Source organism: Arvicanthis niloticus, chromosome 13 (assembly GCF_011762505.2).
Source record: "Arvicanthis niloticus isolate mArvNil1 chromosome 13, mArvNil1.pat.X, whole genome shotgun sequence".
NCBI lineage: Eukaryota > Metazoa > Chordata > Mammalia > Rodentia > Muridae > Arvicanthis > Arvicanthis niloticus.
In genome coordinates, this window is record NC_047670.1 from 50,448,688 (window position 1) to 50,464,834 (window position 16,147).

The window sequence follows — 16,147 nt, forward strand, 5'->3', positions numbered from 1 at the left end:
TCACCTAAGTCTGTGACTCACCTCTTGTTTGCAGCTCCTTTCAGGAGAGTGGAATTACCATTAAAATACAAATAGCACCAGGCCCATCTACAACATCTACCTGAAAGGATTTTCAAGTTGACAAAATCTCAGATCTTCAGGACCTCCAATGGCAGGGTGTAATGATCATAGCACCCAGGTTTCCAGGGTGCTGTCCATATGCATGAGGACTTCTGTGATGTTAACTACACAGGTTCTGGTCACCTCTGGGGCAGCAAGCTCTCAAGGCCAAAAAGACAGAGCAATGATGGGTCCCAGGCTGTCAATGTGTCAAGTCAGGCCTTCCCAGTAGGGGCTTCCAATATATACTAGGACTCCAGGAGAGGCAGTGGGAGGCTTTGTTCACTCTGAGCCAAGCCATGAGCCCCTGAAGGAAATGGTTTCTACCACTGGAATAAAAGAATCTGACAGGGCAGCCCCTACAAACCATTGAAGTCTCATCTCCTGAACTTCCCCAGCATGAGCAAGTGCTCTGTGGAAATGGGGGGACCCTCTCTCTTCTCACAGCATCAGCTCACTCAAACCAAGTGGTCCCCCACTCTGAGCTGGCTAACATGAGGTACCTATTGTGGCTGGTGTAAAGGGCAGAGATGTAAACTGGCAGGTAGGACTTGGTTGACTCAGTGTAGCAAAGGAAAACGAAGATCTTGGCTGGAAGAACAAAGGGTTTATTGGACTCAACAGGGGGACATGGATCTGCACATGTGGGAACCCTGCAGGACCCAGATATTTATGTGTGGACAGGATGGCATAATACCTGGGAACTCTAACTCTTCCCTGTGCTATCCATGTGCTTCCAGAGCCAAGATTAGCAAGCCAAAAAAAAAAAAAAAAAGGCATTTCAGGAAGTACAGATCTGAAAGCCCTAGAGAGAAGTGGGGCTCCTACCCAGCTGTAAAGGATCTATAAAGTTGAAACAAGGTGTTCCACACTCTACCCCACCTCAGAGCTTCTATAACTCATAATTCATCACTAGAGGGTTTCAGGAAGGAGTGATTTCACATGAGGATAAAAAGACAAGGGTTGGGGTTGGTGGAAGTTCCATCACAGCAAGGTCTGCAGGAGGACTGAGCCCAGGCTGAACAGAAGCACCCCTGCCATGGTCCAGGTGCGGCCTCCAGTGGGAATTGCTGCATTGCACAGGTCTTTCTTACAACAGAAAGTAGTCACGTTTATAGTAGTACTGCCATTTTCAAAAGTAGCAGGGCAGTCTGGAAGGCAGAAACTGCTCTTTTGTTTGCTTCTTTGAGAGCCTGCAAGACATCAAGGAGTGACTCACTTCTGATGCAGGGACAACAGAGCATCCCAAAGTCTGGGCCTAATGCCACCAGGCCAGCCTGGTCTACAGAGTGAGTTCCAGGACAGTCAGGGCTACACAGAGAAACCCTGTCTCAAAAAACAAAACAAAACAAAACACCAAAGATGGAGATATATGAGGAAAATTCACAGGATAGACCAGATCAACCTGTAAGCTTGCAGTTCAGTGTGAGACCCTATCTCAGTAAATAAAATGCTTGTCACAGAAGATACCCATCAACTTCTGGGTCCCATACACTGGTACCTCCCCAGGGCATGTACATCCACACGTGTCCACACATGTGCCCTTACATGCAATGTGCTGGGGAAGCAGCTCAGTCAGTGAAGTGGAAGCCCAAGGATGCAAGATCAATCCCCAGCAACCATGTAAAGAGAAGGCCAAGCTAGGGAGTTCAGGTTATGATCTCTCTGCTGGGGGCAGGGAATCAGGAGGTCCTAGGAACTCTCTGCTACCTCCCTCCTTCCCACCCCCAGCATCCTTGGCAAATCCTAGGTCCCAGTGAAAGATCTTGTCTCAAAAAGCAAGATGATTGAGAATGGAGATTGGCTCAGCAGTTAAAGCACTTGTTGCTCTTACAGAAGCCCAGGGTTTGGTTCCCAGACTCCACAAGGTGGTTTACAATCATCTGTCATTCCAGGTCCAGAGGAAGCAAAACTCATTTGCATAAAAGTAAACCATGCCTAAGGAATGGTACTTAAGGATGTCCTCAGAGCATTACTTACATTACACACATTCATACATGTGCACCCACATTTACACACACACACACACACACACACACCACAAAGACAGAGCGCAGTGTAAGACCACCCACTAGCACAGCACAAAGGGCAGCCAGCCTCTCAGACTCTTGAGTTCCCCACACAGTTATCTCTAGGACACCTGCTCCAGGAGACAGGCAGGCTGTGGTCAGGAACAGGAAACCGGATAGCAGGGTGGGGCTGCTCCTGCCTTGTTTATCTGGAGAATATGCCTGAAACTGGTACTTTGGAGGATCTGAAATGTCCCAAGGTCTCTTCTATCAACTTTCCTAAGCCAGTCCTTTAGCTTAAGCCCCAGATTCCTTCATTAAATGGAGACTCACTAAATGCTTCCAGCCTTCCTGGTCCATCAGTGAGCCTGTGAGACCTTAGACATAAGATACTGGCAGGAGCATCACATGACTACACTGGCGACACAGGGGGATGATGAACACCATGCACGCCAGTGATAAGCCCTGTCTCATGATCCTCATCCCAGCACATCCCTGGACCCCAATAGCCCCCACTTCGCAGGAGTCCCACTCCAACCCCAGGACAGCTCGACTAGGATGGAAGGGAACCATGGTACATAACAAGTGCCCAGACCTCACCTTTTCTCCCCAGACATACTCACCCCTCCTTATATAAGTCATAGGGTACTTACTGAAAATAACTTCTATCTTATGAGTAATACAGACTCCATTTGGGTAGATGCAGGTAACTGATGGGCAGGAAGCATCAAGTGGGACCCCCAGGCAATGGTAACACTCGAGCCCCTGAGCTGAGAAAGAAGCCAATACATGAGGGCTAGGGCATGCCCTTCCTAGCCCAGACCCCTCCTCTGCAACTGGCTTTACTACCACACAGCTGCTGGCCACTAGGACAGAGCAAGAACATTACTGCCCAGTCACCTCCACCAAAAGCAAAAGTGAACCTAGAGCTACAGTTGTTCAAATATGTTCAGTCCTGCTGTCTCAGTGTTTGTGGCAGAGGTAGTGATATCCAACACTTCTGGAAAGTTTACAGACCCAGCAAGCACCCCAGAACAGGAAGCTCCACCCACCAGGAGCCAATCCCTATTCCCTGACCCCAGCACATCTGGAGAAGCAGGAACACAATGGAGTTGCAGGTATAGCCCCAACCCTGAGGCCCTTTTTCATCTCCATTGTACCCTCCTGCCCCTCTCTCACTTTCCATCTCACCTCTTTCTGCACACAGTAGGGCCACAAGCAGGATGAACACACAGGACTTTGTAGTGTGAGAACTGTTCATCCTCAGAAAAACGGTGTGCAGGTAAAACCTGGGAAGTTGGAGTCAATTAATAGACTCCAATCCCATCCCTGGGCTCCCCCAGGACTCAGGCATCCAATCTTCCCTCCCTCCAACCCTCCACACAACTCTCCCTCAGGAATAGATGCATGCCCACATCTCTTATGCACCACCCACCCAGCTTTCCTTCCTAATCCCAGACTCCCACCCACAGTCCTAACCTGAGGGCACTTCCCTTTGTCACCCAGCAGCTCCCTCCTGACACCAGTCCTTACTTCCTCTCTGTGACCAGGTTGCTGGCACTGTGGAAAGTCCTGTCAGATGTGGTCTGAAGTACTTTCCTTTCCCTCAGCTCCTCCCATTTGGCATCCTGAAAGGGAGGGTTTCAGTACTTAATTCTGATAGGCTAACATGTTTATTGCTTATGAATTAGCAAGGTTTATTGGTGACCTGGTCAAGCCAGATTCATAGCAGCTGGTCAGGGAGGACCATGCAGTTGGAAAAGGATGACCATGCAGTTGGGGAGGGAGGACCATGCAGTTGGAAAAGGATGACCATGCAGTTGGGGAGGGAGGACCACGCAGTTGGAAAAGGATGACCATGCAGTTGGGGAGGGAGGACCATGCAGTTGGAAAAGGATGACCATGCAGTTGGGGAGTGACCATGTTTCTGGAGGATGAAGAGGAAAGAAGGGCAGGGGTTATGGTTGACTTGTGCTTGCTGTTCAGAAAGCAAGGGAAGCAGGCAACCTGCTCAGCCTTTTCCTGGTTTTTGTTTGGATTTGTTTAATGGTTTGGTTTTGTTGTTGTTCATTTGAAACAGAGTTTCTCTGTGTAGCTTTGGCTATCCTAGGACTTTGTCAGTAGACAAGGCTGGCTCAAATTCATAGATATCAAAGGCATGAACTGAAGCTGCTGTGGCTTCTGCCACCACCACCTGGGTCTTCCCTGTTTCTAAGTAGAGGGTATTGGCTGCAGTGGCTCAGAGCCCACTGCCCTCCTTCCTATAAGCCAGCAAAACTGACAAATCCCTGAAGACTGGCTCTGGTGAGCAAGCCTGCAACAAGTTCTTGTATCCACAAAGTGAGAGTCCTGAGCCAAGAACTGACAACTGGGATGTAAGTTACTTAGCAGTGTCTGATGTGTTTGGGTGATAGATGGGGCTGCAGGTGCTGTGAGCATCTGGTAGCTAGAGCCAGGGATGGTTTTCATAGGACGATGCAGTCTTCTGCAGAGGATGAATGACCACAGTGTCCCCACAGCCCAGAAGCTTCCATGGAGAAGCCACACGCTCATTCTCCCTGTTCCAGTTTGTATGCTGCCTGTCCCTACACCTATTAGGTCCTAGTGCAATGTGTCCTGTAGGGCCCTGAAGGGATGATTTGGTCTCACCGGTAGAGCACTGGGTTTGAGGTAGCTGGAGAACAGGTGACCATGGCCTGTGAGGGATGGCACTTATCTCCCCACTCCCCAGGATTCCAGACTCCTCCATGTGGCCTACATTCCCATTAACCTGTGCCTTGCAGACACCTTTGGCCCAGAGTAGCTCCTCCCAAAGAGCTTTTGTGTCACCATCTACAGCTACAGGTAGAGGGCATGACTAACAGGCTTCAGAGAGAGAGAGAATCTAAAGGCCAGGGGGCTTAGGTCAATTAAGTTATTCCTCCCCAGTTCCTCCTTTTTCCCCTCCCTATTTAAGCCACACACCCCCCCATGCTCGCTATTTACAGGGTGTGCGTACATCCAGATCCAACTACCACAGCATGACAATAAAACCTTTTAGAAATCCACGGACTCCTCGTATCATTGGGGCCTGCCATCGCCAAAGCTTCCAGCCTTTGAAACTTCAGACTTTCTCTAGTATGTGGGACCAGCTGGCATAGAAAATCTCCGCGAATCCGCCCCCGCAAAGTCCACTCCCCCCACCCCCCACCGCAGGTCTTCACTGCTGTGAGCCCAGGGGCCCCTGCCCTGCACGTTTTTTTTCCCCCACAGTGTCCCACAAAGGAATCACTGGCCTTTATGTTACCATCATGTGGCATAGTATTCTAATAACTAAAACTTTACTAATTTGCCAAATATTGATGCTGTCTGTGTCCCAGCCCTGGAATAAGCAGCAGGGCCCCCACAGCAAGCCAGAGTCTGAGTTTCCTAACCTCATGGAGCAGAGACCAGTGAGTACCCCACTTAAGTGTCTGCAAGGCCCTGATAAAGGTTACAGAAGGAAGTCTGGACAGAGAAAGATACCTGAGCTGGGAATCATCCTGAGATGACACCACAGGAACAGAACAGGGATGCTCAGAGCACAACTGTGTCCCAAGATGGACCACAGAATCAGCAAAGCTGAGCACATCCACTGAAGCAGAAGGCTGCCAAGGGAAGGAAGCCAGAGGCTCAGGGAACAGCAGGCAGATTCTCCTGATGGAAGGCACAGGGCTGAAACACAGTCTCGGTCTTTCTATCATTTCTGGTTGGTTTCACAATACATCCAACTCCAGTGTCAGTGTTCTGGGTTACACAGGATGATTGATCAAAGAAACAGACAAGGTAGGCTGACATCAGGATTCTCAAGGAACAGGGGGATTCAGACTTTCCAGGATTGAAGACCAAACCCAAAGACTGCTTCAAATCCTTCGAACCATCCCTCCAGAATTCGTGCAAGACACAATGGTTCTGCTAACATTCTGTTACATTCCAGGTCCTCTACCCTACCTCCATTACAAAATCCCTTCTTTGTTACCCTATAATCTATGATGGAAGCAAACCACGTTTGACACCAACAGCTCATAACCCAGCACAGTGGTAGGAGGAAGAGAGCAAGCAAGAAAAGTTTTCTCTGTAATTCCTTCACATGCAGCCCTAGGCATTGGCTCACGCATGAAAAAGTATATGTGAAGCAAAGAACAGTAGACAGCAAGACTCTGCAAACAAACAGAGGGCAGCAATGACAGATCCAAATGGCAATTCCTCCCAAATTTCACCATCCAATGAGATTAGGTAAATTTTTTACAGAGGATGAGTGAGGTCACTTAGGAAAATGCAGAATTTTTGAGTAACTAAGTCACTAAGAAGTCTTACCCCATTATGGAAGCAGTGCCATGGAGTCCCTCTTTCAGTTACTCTTCAGTTTCCTCTATGTTCTAGCATTTTCTGAGACCACATGTGGCTGGAGAAGTGCAGGAGTGAGTAAGGGCTGGAATCCCAGGTGACAGTCCTCCCTTGTGAGAATAGAGAGTTCTGTCCATTATCACAGACCTGTTGCTATTTTGCTCCTCTGACTCCTTTGCCAGGGCTCCTGGGCCAGCGTTATCTCTACTCCAGGGTGGCAACGGGGCCATCACCTTCTCTTTGGAGGAAAAGGTCATAAAACCACAGTGCAGCACACGGTTTGCCTGAAAGTCTTAAACGAGTTCTCATGAGTCCTTCACTTTCTGGCACCACTGTTGGGGAGCTAGCTTTCCTTAGTGTGGACTACAGCTCAAATTACTGACAGATCACTTAACTCTTAAGAGAGAGGGCAACTGTGTACTTGTATCATCTTAGAGTTCAAGGTACCAGATGTGGCCAGGCTTGTGATAGAGAAGCCAGGCCCCCTGCAGAAAGAGCCCCAAGTAAGACAAAACTCACCCAGCCCTTCCTCCTGCCTTCCAACTCAGCCAGAGGCCTGACTACTGTCACAATGAATAGGTCACACATTAGCCAAAACCATTCTTCTGTTAGAGTATGAATGACATCTGGTAAGTAGCCAAGGTAACATACACCTCCCTCACCACCTTGATTCATACAGCAAAAGTTTCAAGTTAACTAAGTGAACTTCATGGAAATGCCACTTGCCCCTCCCCCATGGGCTGTGGTCTCAGGATGCAGAGGAGCTGGGGAGCAGGGTGTTGCAGGGTAGTGAGGATGGTGGGTAGAAATGACTGAGAAGACTCTGTTGGAGGACAGCTCCTTTACTGAAATGGAGGATCTAGATTATTTAGCTTGAGTGAGGTGAAGGGGAAGAAAGGGACAGTTTAGGAAGTGACACAGTGGGGGCAGGAGCTTCCAAGTGTGTCAGGTTGATTATGAGACTGTCAATCAAATGATTTCTATAAACACAGTTCTCTGGTAGGGAAACAGAAGCCTAATTAGTTTTATCCTGACTTGGCTTTTGTCTCTATGGAGTTGAGTAGGCCCAAGCCTAATTTGGGTAGAGAGCAGTCCCACTCCTGTAGTGCTCTAGGAGAGCTGTCCAGGGGTATGGTCAGTGTTAGCATTCATTCTAGGCTCTGCCCCTCAGTTACTTGGTAACAGCCAGGTATACCTGATTCACTATAAAAGGGCCTGCTTTCCTCCTTCTCACTCTCTTCTCTTGCCCCTCTGTCTCTTCTCTCCACATTCCCCTCCCCTCTCTCCCTCCTTGCTCATAGCTGGACTCTACTCCTTGACTCTCTCTGTCTGTCTCTGTCTCTCTCCCTCTCTGTCTCTTCCTCTGTCTCTCTCTTCCTCTTCCTCTCTGCCTTTCTCTGTCTCTACTCCTTGGGTTCCTCTCACCATGACTTAAATAAACTCTATTCTATACTATACAGTCCTGTGACTGGTACATCAGGGGAAGGGATGCCTCAGCATAGGCCCACAGAGGCAGCCCCTGGGCATCCACCAGACACATCTCAGGCTTTCCTTTTCTTTTCATACAAAACAATAGTCACTACCCAGTTCTCTTATGCACCCAATAATAATCAAGCTTGCTTCAAATTTGGCTCCAAATTGTGGTAGTGGTCTTCTTCTCACCAAGTTTCCTAACAGTGTGCAGCCAGTCTGAGGTTCAGCAGTCATGGGGAAGCATCTTTGCAGGAGTCTTTCATATGAACAACAGGTCGGTGCTTTGTGCTGGTTCATGACCAAACATAAGCACTAGATTCTTCCCTTTGCAACCTTGTGGCTTTTTTTCGTATCCTTTTTTTTTCTTGTTATTTATGTGAGTTACAGCTTTATGAAAGTCAGTCCATTTTGATTCTGAAAACCCTCACTCTGTGTCTCCATCCCTCTGTGTGATGAGGCATGACAGTGCTGAGTTCCTCCCATTTTTACTCTAGCTAAGGCCATTTCCAGGTTTAATTAGAATGTGATGTCCTTCACAGAGAATAAATTGAAGACTACCTTGTTCTATTCTAGATCAAGGTGTTCTAGATGAGTTATCTTAGCCTTTATTCCCCCTGTGCCTGAGATGCCAGGATGTGGTTTCAGCCTTTAAAAACTCTACATTCTAGAACCCCAGGAACACAACTAGGTACCCATCACTTGGGTGTGGTCCCAGATGTATGGAATAAAAAGTTCCAATTCACTTTACATTCAGTGTGAATGTGTGAATGGCAATTTCTAGTGACCTTCCAGGACCAGTGACCATTTGTTACATTGGATTATAGAAGCCTTGGACATGGTGACACAAAAATTCAGTATCACCTCAAAGGGGATAAAAGATAGTTCATTCTGAAGCAAAATATGAATGAGGGTGATCTGGGAGAAAGCCTTAGGGTAAATCTGGTAAGTTACTTCTCTGCCAGTAAAAGAAGCCAATTCAAGCCAGATTTTAATATATTTATTAAATATATATATATATACATATATGTACATATATATATGCACATATATGCAGGTTTATAGGAAAGGTAACCTCAGGCAAGTTCATTGGCCCCAAGGATCAAGGCGAGAGAAGTCACTGTGGAAAGGGAGAGAGAGAGAAAGCATAAAATCCAAAACATGTGCAGGGAAAGAAACAGAGGAAGAGAAGGAGAGAGAGAAGGAGGGGGAGGACAGTACAGAATGTCTGGATCATATAGGGAGGAGCCGCTGGGGAAAGGCAGTCCAGCCTTGCGGCTGGAAATTTCAGGGTTGGGGAACAGGGTATAGCAGGTAAAAAATGAGGGATGCTGAGAGAACCTAGAGGCCAGGTCTGCTTTGGTATGTAAAGAAGCACCTCAGTGCCTTGTACCCAGGGTCTGAAACCAAACTACCCCACATTCTGAGAATCAATATGATGAAGTTTTTTAGTAACAACAAAGAAAGTCTTAAATATAGGTACTCTTCAAACACACTACATTAGGTAAAGGTGTTAGAGCCAACTCAGGTCACCTCTGCTACAGGCTACAAGTGGTATCTGATGACCCATGGCTTTCTGGTTGGAGGAAGATAGGGTTTTATTAACGCATTCCTAAAGATTCTGTTAGTTTAGAAGAGAAGTATCCATGGAATGACTATTTAGAGTGGTTAAAAAAAAATCCCAAGATAAATTACAACAATTCTCAACCTGCAACATTCTAACCCCTGCACAGTCTCATCCTTCTGTTCTCTCACCAGCTTTGGAGATGATTCAGTGCCAGGTGCAGCTCCTTTACTGCAGCTTCCTTCAAAGTCCCCACCCCCACTTTCTGGTACACATTGGTTTGCACTACTTAAGGCCTAGTAGAAAGAATATAATACCCCTGGCCTTGGGAAGACACAGGACATTCTGGGTGCTCCAAAGATTAGAACATTTTATATCAATGTCCTCCCTTCTGCATTAAAGATAGTTCCTTCAGCTGGGCCTGTCAATCACTTGGCTCAGAGACTGCTCCCTTGGGAAAACTGATTCACCTAAAGTCATGCTATAATGTGACCTGAGTCTGTTATACAAAGGAACAGAGTACTGAATGGTCAGAACGTGTGATTCAGCCTAGAATCCGTGAAAGAAGTCAGTGCAGAAGGTGTGCACTGCTTGGCTCTGTTTTACACAAAGTATCCAGAACACATGAGTTTGTAAAGATGGAGGAAGATTGTCAGGGGTTGGAGGAAGGGTGAAGAGTGTCTGCATAATAGAGGGGACATTTCCTGTGGAGGGATGATGGCATTGCCTGTGGAGGGATGGTGACATTTTCTGTGGATGGAAGGAAAGATGGGGTTACAGACAATACAGACATGTTAGGCTTTTTTCTGGACATAGGGATTGTGATCATATGAACTAATGTTTGTACAGTAAGTTTGGGTTCTTCATGAGACACTTCTCCAGCCCAGCCTGGACTTAGACTCACATACTTCCTGCTCCCAGTGCTGGGATTGCGGGTTAGCACCACCACAAACAGCTTAAATGTTTTATTCTTAATTCCAGAGTCTCTGTTATTGCTTGTATTGTGGTGTAAGACACCATCACACAATCTAGGTCAATGGTGTTCTCCTGTTTTGTAACAACTGTAGTTTTGTAATTGAACACAGTGGGTTTGCTCCAAAGAAACAATTCAGGTATGCTAGGAAAAGATGAGAGTCTCAAAGCTCATTTTATTGGACTCTAATGATCAAAAACCAGGGGATGCCCCCCCTCCAGACACTCAAGGACGGGATTTGCTGCAATAACATGAGGTTTATTGATGATAAGATGACAAGATGACAACCATTACACTGGGGTTCTCCTCCATGTAGGCAAGAAGACCCTGAATTAAAGTTAAGGGCAGCTTATACACCATGTTTACAGAATTTACGAGGGCAGTTATGAAATTACTTTTTAAACAATAACCATAAAAGCCAAACTCCAACAGCCTTTCCCAGTCCTGGTTGCCTTTCCCAGGCCTGGTTTCTAAGTAACTCAAATTTGCACCTTATCTTTTTATAACAAAGAAGGTCAGCTTAAGTAGCTTCTGTTTACCCAAGTTGACTGTGTTAAGGGCTCATAAACTCCTATCTTGGGTCTTTCATCCTGGAATGTTTGTTTGAGTCTTTGGAATGTGCTTCTCCCAGGATGTGTCCCTGGGAGAAGTTAATGTTTGACTCAAACTTAAGGATCTTTTAATTTTAAGATCAAGCTGAGACCTGAAATTACATTCTTACAGTCTTCCTAAACAAAGCAGGAGGTCATGGGAGAGATACTTTCGAAGTTGGGCTCCCATGTCAGTGAAGAAGGCCCAGCCTCAATATCAAATTCAACTGCAGAGAGGAGCGCCCCTAGGGGTAGAATGTAGCATGACAACCAGCAAGGTTAGGGTGTGGATGAGTGAGGACAGGTGCTTTGGGCTGGTTCTATGTGGCTTTCTTTGAAGGGCATTGTCTGAAACAAAGAAGCACAGAAGCTGACAATTCTGAGGGAGGAGCAGCTCTATTCCTTAAAAGCCAAAGAATTTGTCGTTGAGTCACTGCTTAGCTCTTGAGATGAAACTGTGGATCTATTAGTGTTCATTTCATTTATTTTGTTTTGTATTATGTTATTAATATTTTGGTGTGGAGTGTGAGGTGAGGATTCTGATGTTACCCTGCTCTCCCAGCACCAGCATCTGCAACCATTTCTCAACACAGACAGACTGGGCACTACTGTTAAAAGTCACTTCAGCACATAGCATAAACATGAGTGTGTGTCTGGACTTTGCTTGCTCCTATCTGTCCCCTTGTTTTACACCGGTTTTTGATTTGTTTTGATTTGTTTGAGACAGGATCTCAAGTAACCCAGAAACTTGCTAAGAATTTCAGGGTGCTCTTGAACTTGATCCTCAGGCACCTGCCTTCACAGTCCTGGGCTTACAGGCTTGCCCCACCAAATCCTGTGACTTCCAATTTCATGTGATCTCCATTAGGCCCGGGGAGAGGAGGACATTGTAAGTCCTCAAAAACCAGTGGGGTTAGGGGATAACCAAGGGAATATATCATAAAAATAGTGGAAAGTCCTAGTCAGTCATGTGGAAAACAATCCTGTACACACATTTTTCTTAAGAATGCAATCTTGCTGAAACATTCATCTTGTGGTCAGCTAGTTCCTGGAACCACCCGGATGACTTGCACCTTTTTTTGTGGTCAGCTAGTTCCTGGAACATGTCTCCCTGCTTTGGGCCTTCCCACCCACAGGTGGGTTCTCTTTCCTAAGGTCTGAGGAATGTTAATGAGCCTCTCCCTTCCTCTCCTAAATGTTAATCCATCTAGTGTCCTCTGATTCAGGAATAATGTGCTCCTCCCAGAATGCAGAATGTATAACTAGGCAGTGAATTCTAAGACCTAAAAATCTCACATTTAGTTCTGCTTTCTTTGTGAAACTAGTAAACTGGCTGGTCTACAATTTTGGCTCAGGTCTAAGGGTCATAAAAACTTTCTATATTTTTCATAAGTTTTCTTTATCTTTTAGAACCTCATATCCTTGACTGATTTTTTCCCCCTTAGTTCTTTCTTCTTATTATAGAACCTTATTGGTGGCTCTACTTCTCCAGGTAAATCCTTTAATAAAGCTTGTAGAGAGCAGGGTGTGGAGAACACACTTGTGATCTAAGGACCTAAGGACCTCAAGTTCAAGGCCAGAGTGGCTTACTGAGGGGGAGGCAAGAGCCTGGGAGCCTTGTGGACAGAGCTAGTTCCTCTCCATGGCCAGCAGGTGGTACCTTCTTCCGGAGTCTTCAGGTGATTTTATCTACACAACTCCATGCTCTGATTGCTTCTTATGGGACACTATTCCAAAAGGGTAAGATCTGCTCTAATGGCCCATTTTGTCTTAGTTGAAAGTTATTGATAGCCATGTGGCAATACATCTGAGACACTAGAGACACTAGGGACTCAGGCTTCAACACATGAGGCTGCAAAATTTGAGGTTAAATGCTGCTTTGAATTTTCTTCCGTTGTGTGTTCTCTTTGTGATGGTTTATATATGCTTGTCCCAGGGAGTGACACTATTGGGAGGTGTGGCCTTGTTACAGTAGGTGAGTCCATGCCTGAGAGGTACTGAAGAGAGCCTAACAATGATATAAAAGCCAGAAAAGGCCCCATCCTCCCTCTCACCATTGGGTCTAGGGCATCAAAGAGTGAATATAAATTTCAGTAAGTAGATGCTCTGGAGTACCAGTGGAGAATTGTTAGCCATGTGGAGGTTTGGGAGTGGCACAAACATTGAACTGTTTAAGGTATATTAAAATATAAGGATGCATGTATGTCTTTCACTTAGGAACTGAGAACACTGGGGCAAGGAACTCTGGGCACCAACACCAGGTCTATTTGTGTAGGATTAATCGCCTACTACAATACTTATAGTTATCTGCTGAGCCATCTCTGCAGTCCAATAAATCATTGTTGTGTTAGTTCTTTTGTGTTGCTGTGGTAAGACCATGGCCAAGGTAACTTACAGAAGAGTTTATTTGGAGCCTTGTAGTTAAACAGGGTTAGAGTCTATGACCATCGTGGCTCAGAGCATGGCAGCAGGCAGGTACGTGTGGAGCTGGATCAGTAGCTGAGAGCTTATGTTTGAACCACCAGCATGAGGCAGACAAAGCTAATTGGGAATGGTGTGGATTTTTGAAACTTCAAACCCACCCTCTGTGACACACCTCCTCCAACACAGTTACATCTCATAATCCTTTCCAAACAGTTCCACCTACTGGGGACCAAACTTCTAACCTATGAGCTTCTGGGGTCCATTCCCATTCAAACCACCACATTTATTGCATGGTAAGAAGAGAGAAGAGAGGGACAGTAAAGAGAAGGAAGGGACAGAGGATAGAGAATCAGTAGAGGTTCTTGAAAACTGAAGCAGTCTTTGATCCAAGTGCAGGAGTGTCCTTCAAAGGGACAGTCTTGAAAGACAGAAGCAGGAAAGAGTTACAGGTGGAACTGAGTTGTACCTGCAGATTAAGGCAGCATTTCCTGAGGTAAAATGCATCTAGGTAAGGTCTGTAAGGCCTACAAAGGTGGCTGATCCCAAAGTAGAGGACAGAGAAAGTGTCCTGAAACTCCAGAAGAGAAACTAACACACTAACACCCCTCCTCCTCTCTCTTTTTAACACACACACACACACACACACACACACACACACACCCTTCTTTGTTCCTCCACCTAACCAAGGTGCATCCACCCCTGAAACCTTTGAGGAAAGAACTCAGATTCCAACAAGTGCTCCACCTCCACCACCTCCCCCAGGCACCACAATCTAGGTGCACTGGATTGTGGCAGGACAAGGGAACTAGCTGTGTGGTATTCAGGCAGAACTGCCATTCTGAGGCATCATGACCCAACTGCTCCTGGTAGTCTGGGCATCTCTGGTGTTTGTGGAGCTCAACAGAAGCATGATGGCAAGGGTGGAGGCAAGTAAGGACTGGACAGGGTGGACGGGCATGCGGCAGGGTTGGGGTGGGGGTTCTTGCCTGTGCTGCCCACCCACTGCTGTGTGTTCTTGTCCATAGCAAGAAACCTACACTGCTTCCAGTGCGACATGGTTATCTGGGCCAACCAGTGCCAGCCCATAGAGTGCAAGCCCAAGGAAAAAATGTGCATGAGCAAAGAGGTTCTCACCTCTTACACAGGTGAGTGTTTTTTCCAGCCTGACATCTCCAGGACCTCTGGCAAGGCTACACAGGTGAGTGTTTTTTTCCAGCCTGACATCTCCAGGACCTCTGGCAAGGCTGGGTCCTGGTCTCACACCCACAGGCTCAACAAATGCTCAGGTGCTGGACAATGCAGGAAGCTGTGGTCTGAATTGTGGCTGCTCCTTTTTCTCTCCCAATTGCCATGTCAATCATATCTCACTGCTTCTAGGACTCTCCCCAGGACAAAAGCTCTGATGTGACATTGGATTCCCAAATGAGCCAGCCAGGCAGGCACAGGTTTTACAAGGCCAGCCATTCATGTGGGGCATCATGTGGGGTTGCAGAGGCAGTGAGTCCTTAGGTCAGCTCAGCCTCAGGATAATAAAATTAAAGCCAACACTTTACTTGTCCCATCTCCATACAAAGAGAAACATGGAAAGTCTAGACCTGTTGGAAGCACACCATGGTGGTAGTGTTGGCTGGGACCTGGCTCTAGTTTCCTGGGACACTGCAGCTGCCTCAGAGCTACCTCCTCTCTGAGGTAAATGTCCTGAGCCTTGTTGCAGAGTAGTTCTTAAAGTTTACACATCTCCTGTTTCCTCAACCAGATTCCTGAGAATAAAGGCTTGAGTTGGCCTAAGACAAGCCCCAGAAGGAGTAGTACAGATTGAGCCTCAGGCAGAAAGGCCTGACACACTGTCCTTCTTGTAGTATCTCCACAGGCACTGCAAGCTGCCTCTGGCTGCCTCTTACTGAAGTGTTTCCTCCTTTGAAGTTAGGTCTGATGAAAGCCACCATTTCCCATGTGGAATTTCCCTAAGGAGAGCAGCAGGTTCCCCAGTTCAAGACCACTGTTCCCATCAGTGCCAGTCCTGCCCCTAGGGTCTCTGTGTCTTATCATAGTAAAGGGATTTGATATAGTTGAAGATTTGGAAGCTGAGGGACAATGTGTGACTTTCTCTGAGTTTTCTTTCAGACTTTCACCTTTGTACCCCTCACTCCCAGCTTTCTGTTCAGTAGATCTTAAGCTGGAAGGCAACAACTGGTATCTCTGCAAAGAGTGGGCTCTCAGGACTCACTTGGGTGCTGATCATGCTAGGAAGATCTGATGCTCTTACAGGGAGAGGACTGTTCTGGGCTTCCAAGGAGGCCATAGGCTCTCCTAGAACATCCTTAGCCACCCCAAATTCTGTGCCACCAGGACCATACATTTTGGCAACCAGGCCTCTTCTACTTTTGCCCTTGAATCTCCTGGGGCAGCTGGGGCTGCAGCAGAGACCCCTCCTCGGCTCTTTGCCATATCCCAGGTTGGTGGTGATTCTGAGTAGCAGAGCTCCCAACACTCTGCAGGTGCTGCCTGTGAAAAGATGGCAGAAGGTGGTCAAGCAGGGTCAGATCCAGCCACTCACACTGGATGCTTCCCCTGTGTCTCCCCTGTAGCCTCAGAATTTTAGGATCACGTGCTGTCTGTTTTCTTCTGCAGGTCCACACAGCAGACCTGTGAT

At 46.9% G+C, this 16,147-nt stretch overlaps 1 protein-coding gene across 1 annotated transcript; it reads right to left on the minus strand.

Annotated features, from left to right (window-relative positions):
- Positions 1 to 741: 741 nt before the first annotated feature.
- LOC117719088 (lymphocyte antigen 6A-2/6E-1-like) lies at positions 742 to 3,728 on the minus strand. The gene is made up of 4 exons (XM_034517185.2): positions 3,642 to 3,728; positions 3,300 to 3,397; positions 2,762 to 2,878; positions 742 to 1,292 (listed from the first exon to the last, which is right to left on the minus strand). Exons 2-4 carry the CDS (start codon positions 3,367 to 3,369, stop codon positions 1,084 to 1,086), a joined length of 396 nt encoding a protein of 131 aa, XP_034373076.1. The 5' UTR covers positions 3,370 to 3,397; positions 3,642 to 3,728; the 3' UTR covers positions 742 to 1,083.
- Positions 3,729 to 16,147: the final 12,419 nt, after the last annotated feature.